We start from the raw sequence: 12756 nt of genomic DNA on the forward strand, positions 1-12756 counted from the left end.
ATTATAAATATCTGGGGGTTCACATTGATAATAGACTGGACTGGGGAAAGAACACAGACGCCCTGTACAGAAAGGGCCAGAGTCGCCTCTATTTTCTGAAGGCAGTTGAAGTCTAACATCTGCAGGACTATGCTCAGGATGTTCTATGACTCTGTGGTGGCCAGTGCCATCTTCTATGCTGTTGGGTGCTGGGGCACCAGGCTGAGTGTAGCAGACGGCAACAGGTTGAACAGACTGATACGCAAGGCCAGTGACATTGTGGGAGTGAAGCTGGACCTTTTGACAGTGGTATCAGACAGGAGAATGCTTCACAAGGTGAAAGCCATCCTGGACAATGAGTCAAACCCACTCCATGACGTGCTGGCCAGACACAGGAGTTCTTTCAGCACCAGACTTATCACGCCACGATGCATCACAGAGCGTCACAGGAAATTATTCCTGCCAGTGGCCGTTAACCTGTACAACTCCTCACTCTGAGGGTGTAGAACCCATATTATTCATTTAATGTGTAATAATTCATGTATCATCTTATATACCAGTAGCATTCCCTGTATACTAGAGGACTCTGGTCTTACTATGTGCAATAATGCTTATAACTATAATCCATGTTTATAACTATACTGACCCTGATTGTGCAATAACACATGCATAACATTATTTTCATACACTTGTATATATTTCCTTATATATCTCTCACCATGTGCAATAATCTTTTCTATGTAGAGCAATAACTCAGAAAACAGGTTCACTTCACTTGTACTTGTACATATTGTTATATATGTATTTCCTATATTTTTTACATTCTCCTACTTATTCTTAATGTCTCTTACTTATTCTGATTGCTCTTTGTTCTAAACACTGGTACACTTTGGGTTGGAGCTGCTGTAATGAAAAGTAATTTCCCCCTGGGATCAATAAAGTAATGGAGGGGGGCGGGGGGGGGCGGGGGGGGGCGGGGGGGGAATGTCTAGAGTAGAAGAAGATGAACTCAACTGATGTTTACCTCACGAGAAGCAAACATACTCAGAGATGATCTGGCAGCCATCAACGGACACAGCTATAAACCCCAGCTCTGGTTCTCCCAATATCTGCAATGTTACTTCTTGTCATCTTCATTTTTGTTTTTAGTTTATTTCAGTAAAATAAAGCTGTGTCCAGGCCAATATTTGCAATGCAGCATGAGGTTGACATGTGTGTGTCACCTTCAGAGGGAACTATTTGCATAGCAATGATTTTAAATGCTGCAGTGGCAGCGTTCACACTCACCATGCAGGGAGGCTGCATCCAGGGCTCGCCATCAATCTGCATGGGCAGCCGCCGGGACGTCCTGTGAAAAGACAGCAGAAAAATGAAGGACGAGCAAGAAAAGGGGAGGAGGGAGGGCAAAGAGAGAGGGAACAGGGTGGGGGTGGACGCTATGAAGGTCAGATCACATACACGGCTGAGCCACGAGAGGCCAGTTAACACTGTCCCAGGACAGGGTCACACACTGCAGTCTTTGTTCCCATGAGACCCAATCCCAGACAGACCCCCACTCTTTAAACTCACAGACCGACTGTACACATTCAGATGTTGGTTTAAGACTTTAACACACACCTCTGCAGAGTCACAGTATGGACGAATGGCTGTGATGAATGAGCTTTTAATTCTGCTTTGGAAAACATTAGAGGCAGTTTGAACGAGTGAAGAGAATGACATGTAAATGTCAGCTTTGTTGAGAAGGAGTGCTATGGATGGTAAATGGGCCGAGTAGCCTTACAGGACCAACAACAACAACAAACAAACAAAAAAAAACCTGAAGTGAAGCATTCTCTGGGTAAAATTTATCAAAACATCATTTAGTTTCTAATTAACATGCATTAGCCCAACCAATATTAACTCTTCCTAACTTCCTACCTAACAGTCATAGCTTCCTAGCCTTTTAGATAAAGTTAGCCTAGCTTTCTGCCTCCCCAGCTAATAGCAGCTCTATGTAGCCTCCCTGCTATGCACTTCCTAGCATCCTAGCCTCTTAGCTTATAGGCCTAGTAGTTTTTCATAGCTTCCTAGTCTCCTGCTAATAGTAGCTATTCCTAGCCTCCCAGCTTTCCCTATCTCCTAAGCCTCCCGGCTTATAGTGATTAATTTTGTGTGGCTAATGGTTCAGTCCTGTATCCTCAGAAAAAATAGAAATATTGAATTGTTTAAAAAGGTCAATCAAAAATTGAAGCTGGGATAAACCGAAGCGTGGACCAAATACAGGATAGTTGGAAAACCTTGAAGACCGGCTTTAATAAACCAAACAAATGGCAACTACTATGCTGATGATATGAGAGACCTCCATCTTTGATCAGTCACGTGATCTTTTCATTGATCTGCGCATGCCACACGGTCTCTAAAGCGACTGTTTTTCCTTGCCGTCAGCTTCAGGCTTGCTCTAGACGTTTCAAGCCAGATTTTGGAAAGCGTCTTGAGACATTTTGTATTGTTATTGATGCTATATAAATAAAATTGAATTTACATTGAATCGAATAGCTCTTCATAGCTTCTTAGCATCCCAGCTAGTAGTAACTCTTCCTAGTTTCCTAGAATCGTAGCCAATAGCAGAAGGGCACAACAGAATTCAGAGCTTTCATTTCTGAGTGGTATAAAGACGCATCCCCTTTAAAAAGTTTTTCAAATTTTATATAAATGTGTCAGTAACAGCTAGAACACAATTTTAATTTTGGCTTTTGGTTGAGTATAAAGATTTTTTGTTCGTAACAACAAAGAATGTATTGGGAACAGCCAGTATGCTTGGCTCAGAGACTTGTGGATAAAAGAAGATGACAAAGTTAATCAATCACAGCCAAATTAACATGATTAGCTCCACACATATTCCACAAATGAAAGTGGCAGACAATATCAGCTGAATGAGAATCTTTGCATGCGAAACTAGGCTGAAATTAAATCAAAGCTCACGCGGTAATTTATCATCTATGGGCATGTTATTGTTTAGATGCTGCAGGGACTTTCATAGGCACTCCAAACCAATACATATTTTATCCAAGATGTTTAGGTAATGCATTTTGTATAGCATGTAGAACTTCTGAGACACAAGGTAGAGACACACCAGACACAGGAAAGAAAGGTGGAGTTCAGAGGGTCACAGGAGGGAGGAGAATTGGGAAATAAATGTGAGAAAAAAGGTGGAGCAGCCAAGAGGCTCTGACCTGATGGTGACATTGGCGCACTGGGCCAGCCGACGTCCTGCACTCTTCAACCCGGTGTATATCTGTCCCATCTCGATCGCTCCTTCCAGGCCAACCACTTCCAACAGCTGATCGCTGAGGTCTGGATGGTTACAGAGTGATAGAGACACAGATGAACATTTTACGTTGAGTTTAATCAGCATCAGTTGGTCTTCAAAGCCTTGTTTTGACATGATCAATCTGATTTTCACCTGTTTAAGTGCTTGTGTTCATTCTTGGTATTAATTAAAATGTGTCCCCACACATGTCCCCAGTCAGCACTTGAGATCTGAGATGGCTAATTGTGATCAGATTCCTCAAAGCAGATTTTAATGTGTGACAATATTTTTTCACCAAAAGTTTTGCATCTTGGGCAGCACTGTGACTCTCTCTGAGCTGAAGTTCAGAAACAGCATTTGTACAAGAGTGTTTCTTCTGTTTTGTCTGAGATTAAGAGAAAATATACATATAATGTTGACACCCTGTGGTATTTAACTATGTGGACAAATGCAGACAAAAAAAAGAAAGAAAAGAAATTAGTGATCTGCGAATGGATGAGGCAAATGCAGACTGCTTGAATCAGCAACCTTACAACCGAAAGTCGTAAATCAAACTATTTATTTGATGTAAATTAATTTATTTGTTATTATTAGAGTAATATATTAATATTATTTTCAAACACACATCACCCTTGCCCTTACATGGACAAACTGGAAATTGTCTGACAGATAGGATTTAAATCAGTCAAATTCGGTTAATTTTATTTTGATCACACTTTTAAGTCTCTGTAGTATAATACTGTAATCAATAGTGTCTGTGGCTGTGTGGTAACTTTGTATATTGATTGCTGTGTATTGTGTGCACTGTTCATGCCATGAGCTGTGCATTGTGTTTTTATTGTTGTCACATTATAGTTTCGATCTTGAGTTTTTGATATAGTAATATCTTGAACACTGTTGTTTGATACATATATGATAATGTCATCAGATTGGCATTGTTTGTGTGATGACATTATTCCGCTGCAATATTGTCGTCACTTGTTGGTTGTCAGGTATTGTGGAATCCTCACTCACTTGCTGCTGTGTTTTTTTTTGTTTTTTTTTTTTGTGAGGGTATTGATTATGGCATTTATGGATTGCATTATAAGATTTGATCCTGCATGGTAACACCACAATTTCTAAACCAAAATCACCACTGGTAGTACTGAATGATCATCTCCTACTACCACCTCACCAAACATCCACATCACACTAGTTACTAACTGTTGTCTTCTTCTTCTTCTGAGAACTTTTTCTAAAAATGACATTTACCTGTCAGAACCTCTAACTCCTTACTCCCCTTCCAGGCCCCTCAGGTCCGCTGACCAAGGGTTTTTAATAGTTCCACGCTCTCTTCATAAACTCAGGTGTGACCGTGCTTTCACGGTCGCTGCCCCCAGACTGTGGAACAGCATCTCCCCCTCTGTCAGACTTGCCCCATCTGTTGAGTCTTTCAAATCAAGGCTCAAGAATCACTTCTTTACCTTAGCTTTTAAGTCTTCTTGATTTTTGTTCTATTGCTGGATTTGTTGTTGGTTGTGTTTTGTGTTTTTTCACTTAATGTTTGTACAGCACTTTGGTCAGTCTTGGTTGTTTTTAAATGTGCTTTATAAATAAATTTGATTGATTGATTTTTTTTCTGACTTCACTGCTTTAATAAAGCCAACAAACCTCACTCTCTAGATTAGTTTTCTAGATCCTTTTCCTGTTTTCATCTTTTCATCTTGTGTGTGAACTGTATTTGACAAGCACTGCCATGACAATTAGCGTTTATCTGGGAATAAATACGCTGCTGTGTCTGAGTCACTGGCGCTGTTATATTTCAGAGGACAATTGAAGAGAAAATGTCAGAGTTGAGTGAAATCACTTTACCTCCTCTACTTATAATACAATAAATAAAACTCAGGTTGGAGTTGGAGTAAAAGGAACACCGTTTAAAGATTAATACATGTGCATTAACAGACTGTAAATGTCACTAACATAGCCCTATGCCAGATTATACTGCTGTTATGTCACATTCAAGTTCTCACATTATACGTTAACATTTCCTCTGAATTTCTGAGAACTGATTAATGAGGCGTAGAGGTGATAATGTGTCCTCAGTGCTGGAATAAATCCATTCTCTCTGAGCATGTTTGCTCCAGAACAGAAACATGGAGGTAGAAAAACAACCAGTTGAAACAAGTGTTTGAAGAGATCAACCAAGCTGGAATCCATGTGGACAGCAATGTTGGAGATGTGGAGACATCTTGGTCATCTACTCTAGAGATTCAGTCCTAGACATTAACATGACAATACTTCTTCCTCTATAACTTTGTCCTCCTCCTCCTTCCCATGATTTTCTTCTCCTTCTACTTCTTATTCTCTGTTAAATGTAAGATGTAGCATCTCCTGATTAATTCTCAGTTTCTATTTTTTATCAGTGGGATTAACAGTTTCCTAGAAACTCAGAGAAAATGCATCCTACATGACAGCTTCGTCCATTACACTTCATCATCCAGTGACTGCATGCTGCTGTAGACACATGCTCGGCACATGCTTCACATTGCCCTGTCTCTGCAGAGCTTTCCAGGAAGTAATTATAATAGGATTGGGCGTCCATTAAGAACAAATGGCACAGTTAGACTCAAGGGATCAAGACACGGAGGATTCACAAGGCAGATGGCAATAAAAGAGAGGCTGTGTGTTTTAAAGATGTGTATTGTTTTCTTTTTCATGAGGAGACAAGAGAGACTTGCCCTATTTTGGGATTTTGCACAGCTCTATTTATACATCTCTTTCCATTTATTAAAAATACATCTCCTCCCTCGCACACCCGGCCCATACACCTTCGCTTCCTCATCCCGCCCCAAATATGGGCATGCCCACCCAGGTCCCACAGTGAGAGCTTGATGGCCAGAGTATAGCCCAACATGATGCTTCTCACCTCGCTGACAATTCCCGACTCATCAGATCTCTGACTCTCGGGCAACTGGCGCTGTTACTTTCACAGCGTGGTAGAGCTAAGAATAGAAAAGAACAGCCTCTTACATAATGAGGCCGTAGTGCATTCTGGGATGGGATGGCACTGCTTTGCCACGCAGTGGGCAGTGAGGACAAGGCATTGTCACTGCTGTGTTGCGGCTGTGAAGAGTCTATTCAATATTCACAATTTTAAACAGTTAATCCTGTTAAATTCAGAAAATGAATGAAAACAGAAATGTAGATTCAAGGGTTCTGTGTTTTTGATAGTGTTTTTGATTTGATAGTGATAAAAATAGCATTCATTCTCAAATGTAATGAAAGCTATAGAGGCAGTTTTGTAAAAGTATTTTTTACTAAATACTCCAAATCCTCCATCACTGCGTTGCTCATTCTGCTAACGAAATGTCAACACAAACTTATATTCTTGCGTTATTTCATTCAATAGTTTGATGGCCTGGGGCCAAGAGAAGCCAACGGGTGGGTGATACAACAGAGAATTCCTGAAACTTAAGTGTTTTTATTTAATGTCAGCTACAGCCTGATGAAAAATAGAGGAAGCATGGCTTCCCTTCAGGAGAATATGTCACTGGTTATTTTACAAAACAATAGTTAAAGAATAACAAGATGAACTTTTAGGAACAGCCGAAATCAAAGTCCTTACTTTAATCCAATAGAAATGCTGTGTAAAGACCTGAACCAAGCATTCATGTGAGCAAAGCAACCAGCGACTCAGAACTGAAGTGGTTCTGTTCTGAGGAATGGGCTAAAATTCCCTGTAACTGCTGTAGATGACTGATCAGCAGTTACTGGAAACAATTTGTTGATGTTGCTGCTGCACAAGGAGATACTGAAAACAAGGGTTCACTTAGTTTAACCATTTGACTGTAAAGATAGTTTAATATCTGTGATGAGAGCATGTTACATCACATCATATGACCTTTCTCTTAATGCCAAACATGGAACCCTGATTAAACCCCATGTCTTATATTCAGATGTTTCAGTTTCATAAGACCTCTGGATGCAAACACCATTTAAACGGGTGAACAGGGGTGAACTTGCGGTGCTCTGGTGTCACACTGGTGTCACAGTGCAATTCATATATTAAGTGGAATGAAGCAAAACCAAGGAAGGAGGAGCTGTGTTGGGCTCTGGATCAATTCATTCATAACAATAATATAAACTTAACACCTGTCTCATCCTTTAAGCTTTCACTAGAGCTATTAATAACAAGCTGTCAATTAGAAACTGGAGGATGAATTGTAGTTTCCTCTTTGAAATAGCTGCAGCGTTCACTGCGCATCAGCTTCAGGCATTGGGCTATAATTATAAGCAGACATATTTGTGTATCCTTCCTCTGCCCACCCACTTCACCCCCTCCCCTGCCTATCAGCCTGTTATTGTCTCAGTTGTGGTGAGAGTCGTGGCAGATGGTCAAGAGGAACTGCAGCTCACCTCTTCAGCCCCTGTGGAGGTAAAGGTGCAGGGGCGAGCACTTGGCCACTTGACACAGAACACCATGTTACTATGCTCCAGAATAAAAATACACCATAAACGCAAGTAGCATGTTTCTGAATGCTCGCCTGCAATGTGAGCACCCAGATGGTGAGTTTTCTCTGCATTTATGTCACTGCATTACAGACTGTAATACTATTGAAGAATCTTTTTTAATTCCTCTTTAAGGAGCTGTCATTGATTAACTAAATGCACCAGTGAAAGGTCACTCCACACAGCTCTCCACTGAGAGGCTGCTATTTTCAGCCACACACACACTGCTGGGAGTGAATCAAAGTAATTATAGTCAGCCGCTACTGTTGTGTGAGAAGAAAACAATGTACAGTCTGTGGACAACCTAAAATAGCCTTCTTCTTCTGTGTGTCACAGTCTGACTGCTACTCTGGAGGGGTGGGTAGGGGCTCGGGAGACTGGAGAGAGGGGAGGAGGGAGGGAAGGCAAGGTGAGGAGAGGGAGAGGGTGGGCAAGGGGTCGGACAAAAAGGAGAAAAAACAAGTTATTATGAGAACAAATTTGAAATAGCAGGTTTCTAAGCAGCACCCGCGCCGACTAACTCATCTGAAAATTGACATCAATTACTCATTATTTACTGTGGAAGTCAGCTGCAAATGATTTGCGGGTAAGTCATACCATACTTAAGCCCTCACAGGCCACGTTTCTTTAGCAGAAACGTGCATAGGCCGGACGACATACATCGATGTAATATTGTTTTAAAAGGTAATAAATTGATTGTATCGATACAAGGAAATAATGCATTGGATTTAAGCACATCAGACTTTATGTGACTTGAGCAAAAAGAAAACAACTCGATGAAACGTCGGATGATTTTAACGTACAGCACCGGCATCACCACCATCATGTGATGTTGTCAAAAAGACCAGCGTGTAGTGAGATTGTCAGTGCTCAAAAGCGGAGATTATAAACTGAAACGGGCATATGGTGTTAAACTTCTGATAAACTGAGCGCGGTCCAGCGGATTGAGACACTTGAGGAAGTCTTAAAAGTGACCGCAACCAGTAACCAGTAGATTAAGAACCCCAAAGAGTAGATACTGAGCAAGATAATTATCTGTTGTTAACATTCAAGTCACTGAACCGTTTCGGATCGTATCGTTCTAAATGAACCAAAATCGTTACACCCCTATAAAACACCAATCAATATTGCATATACATCCATAATTATTATAATGTATAATTAATTAATACTTATTTTTACACTTATATATCAGAATTATAAGTGTAACTCAAAAAATGGATTTTACATTTGTAATATCTATAATATCTATATAATTTCGATACGTCAAAGTGTTCCTGAGATATGATATCGTATCCTGTCTGGCACCTTCGTCGCCAATTTGGATTGGCTGTCATGGGCAAACGAAATCGAAATTGAAAAATCCGTCTCCTAACTTTTGTCCGCATTGGCCTGAAGATACGATTTGTGTGAGAATCGGTCAAGATTTGAGACTGCTGAAACTTTTGAAGTGTTTTCGACAAAATCCAAGATGGCAAATTCTTATGATGACGTGACAACTTGTGCAAGACGCTGAAAGGGGACAGTATCAGCATACATGAAAAAACTATTTTAAATCCATACACGTCAAGAGAAATAAGCAAAAACGCAATTTTGCTAATTACCCCCTAGTGGCCGAACGGCACCAAATTTGTTGTGCCTACTTCGGATCGAGTCATAAAGCATCCAACCAAATTTGGTGATTGTAAGTCAAAGCGTTGTGAAATATGAGCAAACCTCCTGTTTGGCGGCTTCACTGCCGATGGCGATGGGCTAACATCAAAAGTTGGCATGAACTATACATGGGGCACCCAGCAGTACTTGTGGATGTCACAAAGTCATTTCAAATATAAAGTCATCAAGAGATATGAGCAAAAACAATGTTTTTCTAATTATAGTGCTCCCTAGCTTTGCTGCTTGGACCCCAATAATAGGAAAACATAGAATCACAATGGGTTCCTTGCAGCTTCGCTGCTTGGACCCCAAATATAAATACAACTAAGACTAAGTTATAAATTAACCAACATAAAATAAAGGATGTTACAAGTAGCATCGGCACAGCAATAGAGTTAAAGTGGCAGTAATCAAAAATTCAGTGGCACTGAAATGAAGCACCAAAATCTGTGTTCGGTCTGGTTCCTACAGGTGCCATTGTGGTACTTAGTTTGGGCTGCTACCCAGGCTGATGTGGCCTCTTACCATATGCGAGGTCCCAGTCTCACATATGGTAAGAGACAATAACATTACAATTGAATGTATTATTCATTCCCTCACACAGTCACACCCTGGTGGTGGTAAACTACCTCAGTCATCACAGGTGCCCTGGGCAAGAATGATGGCCTCTCTGACCACCACCAAACATCACTCACTCGCAATCATACACCAGTGGGGTATACACTGGGAGCCAGGTGGATTAAGTGTCCTGCCCAACGACACCTTTTGGCTAATGGACGGCCACTCTAGCTCTTAAACTACTGCCACTATATTAAGACCTGGATGGCAGAGAACTTCCTAGAGCTTAACCTTGACAAAACTGAAGTTTTATCAGTCTTGAGGTTCAGAGAGCAACATTTATAAAAAAATTACAGACTATGTATCTATCCTCTTCATAACAGGTAAAAAACCTGGGCATTATGTTTAACTCGTGGTTTTATCACTCACACTAAAAACATAGTAAAATCTGGATTTTACCACCTAAAGAACATAGCCAGAGGCCACCTGTTTGTCTCTCAAGCAAACACGGAGACGCTGATGCATGCTTTTATCTCCTGTCATCTCCAGAAGATCAGAAAGAGAGAGCTTATTACACTGGTTTTAAGATCGCTGCATTGGCTCCCCTTGTGTTTCAGGATCGATTTTAAGGTTATCTAGTGTTTTTTTCACCAAAGACCTTCCTCTCTGGGAGCAGTGATTTGCTCTTGCTGCGGCGATGCTGTGGGGATGGTCCTGGCTTGGCAGGATGGGTCATTGCTTATGGTTGTGGCATGGACTCCTACGACTGCCTGGGTTGGGGTGGTCCCCGACTCGTTGTCCCTGCGGTTGGGGGCTGTGATCGGCTCCTAGTGCGGACAGTCCTCAGTAATGGCATTTCCTCACTAAGCCATCTGTTCTCAGCCATAATGCTAATTTTTTAGTGCTCTTTCTTCGCCTGCGCTCCTGTGAGTGTGTGTGCGGGAAAGGGGGAGGGTTCTGCAGGTTTGTTTTATATTATAAGAAGCACCTTGTGTTGCAATCTATTTGTATGAAAGGCGCTATACAAATAAAGTTTGATATGATCAATGACTGTGATATTAGCCAATATTATGGACCTACTTTGAATCATGTTTACATTACATACATTACATAAAAAATACAACATAAAAAACACACTTTTTGTGATAAAAAGACAAAAAAAAAACCTCCATAGTAGAAAGTATGTGGTTTTAACACAAGGGGTGTAACAATTAGTTTTAACAACGATTCGATTTGAATCACGATTTGTGGTTGCCGATACGATTCAAGGATGATTTTGGATCATTTAGAACAATACGATCTGAAACGATTCAGTGACTTGAAATCAATTCAGTGACTTTTTAGCCAAAAATTAAACCAGCGTGACTGAAATTAACACCTGGACACTGGACAGTGCAGGTGAAGTTTTCTAGATTCCTCTTGTTTCTTGTAAGGGAACAGGGCTTCTGCACCAGCCACAATCATGTTTCTGGTGTTATCTGTAATGATGGCAGGATTCTTGTCAGAGAATTTTTCACTCCGTGCAGATTTCACACAGTAACGCGCTAATATTTTTGCCAGTATGAGCTTTACTTAAATCTCTGGTTTGCAGAACAAATGTCTTCATGTTCCACTCTGGATCAGTGTGATGAGAGGTAGGGCTGGACAATTATGGAAAAAATACTAATCACAATTATTTTGATTGATATTGAAATCACGATTAATAAACAAGATTAAAAAAAATAATTAACCACTAAAACTCAACTTTAAATATAACTTATAGCATAAATGTCACAGCCTCCAGTATCTCTCGCTGTGGCCGGGAGTTGGTGGGATATGGAGTGGCATTGTAAAGACTGTCCTCAATGGAGGACTGTGTTGCCGTGGCTGAAGTTGACATGCTTTTTTGGATCATTTGCTCCTTCAATACTTTGTCATAGACCACTTCATGGCAAAACTTTAAATGGTTAAATAAATTTGATGTGTTGCTTTGGGGTGCAGATACGACGGCACGACAAACTTTGCAAACAATCTCCTTCTGCTCCATGTCTGACAATTTAAATCCAAAATGTCTCCAAATGACCAAAGTTGTCCTTCTTTTGTTTTCAAGTAAAGGCTCTTGCCTGATGCCAGCTGGGATAGGCTCCAGCAACCCCCGCGACCCTAGTGCAGGATTAAGTGGTACGGAAGATGAGATGATCATTAAAAGTGCTAAAACAAAACACATCAATCAAATCAATCAAACAGGTCTGACGTGCTTAAATCTAATGCATTATTTCCTAGTATTGATAGAATCGATTGGTTACCTTTTAAAACAATATTAGGTTGATGTATGTCGTCTGGGAGGCCAACTTGCCGAGCACAGATCGTTGCAGTTGGATCGTAGGAAAGTAAATTGATTCATCGATATAGTGGATAAATTGTTATTAATCCTATTAAACACAAACCACATGGCGGGGTGGGTGGTGGTTAGGAAATAATCAAGTCTAAACCAAATGATTCCTGAATCTTGAGCTAACCAAACAAGACACTGCATGTAAAGAAGACAGGGTTGTAATTGCTATATGACATATTCTCCTCCTGTGCATTGTTTGCACAGGAGGACAAAGGAAGTAAACAGGGGAGGAGGGGAGAGAGGGTGCAGAGGTGGAGGAGGGTGGAGATGGCCTTGGTTCGACAATCCTGTTTCTGTCTGCAGCTCTGGCCCTCACTGTGATTTCCTCTAACATTATCATGTCTCTATAGCAACGTACATGTAGTCTTTTATTTTGAGAGTGTGTTGTTGTTCAAAAATTGTAGAAGTTCAGGTT

At 40.7% G+C, this 12756-nt stretch overlaps 1 protein-coding gene across 6 annotated transcripts in view; it reads right to left on the reverse strand.

The window, feature by feature from the left end:
- The window catches only part of LOC125018276 (diacylglycerol kinase beta), a 200619-nt gene that overhangs the window by 4961 nt on the left and 182902 nt on the right, over positions 1–12756 (reverse strand). For all 6 annotated transcript variants that reach the window (XM_047602081.1, XM_047602082.1, XM_047602078.1 and 3 more), the window contains 2 exons: positions 3192–3312; positions 1267–1327 (listed from right to left, as the gene is read on the reverse strand). In XM_047602081.1, the coding sequence (XP_047458037.1) occupies positions 1267–1327; positions 3192–3312 (182 nt within the window). The remainder of the gene's footprint in view (positions 1–1266; positions 1328–3191; positions 3313–12756) is intronic.

This window comes from Mugil cephalus, chromosome 12 (assembly GCF_022458985.1).
Source record: "Mugil cephalus isolate CIBA_MC_2020 chromosome 12, CIBA_Mcephalus_1.1, whole genome shotgun sequence".
NCBI classification, from domain to species: Eukaryota; Metazoa; Chordata; class Actinopteri; order Mugiliformes; family Mugilidae; genus Mugil; species Mugil cephalus.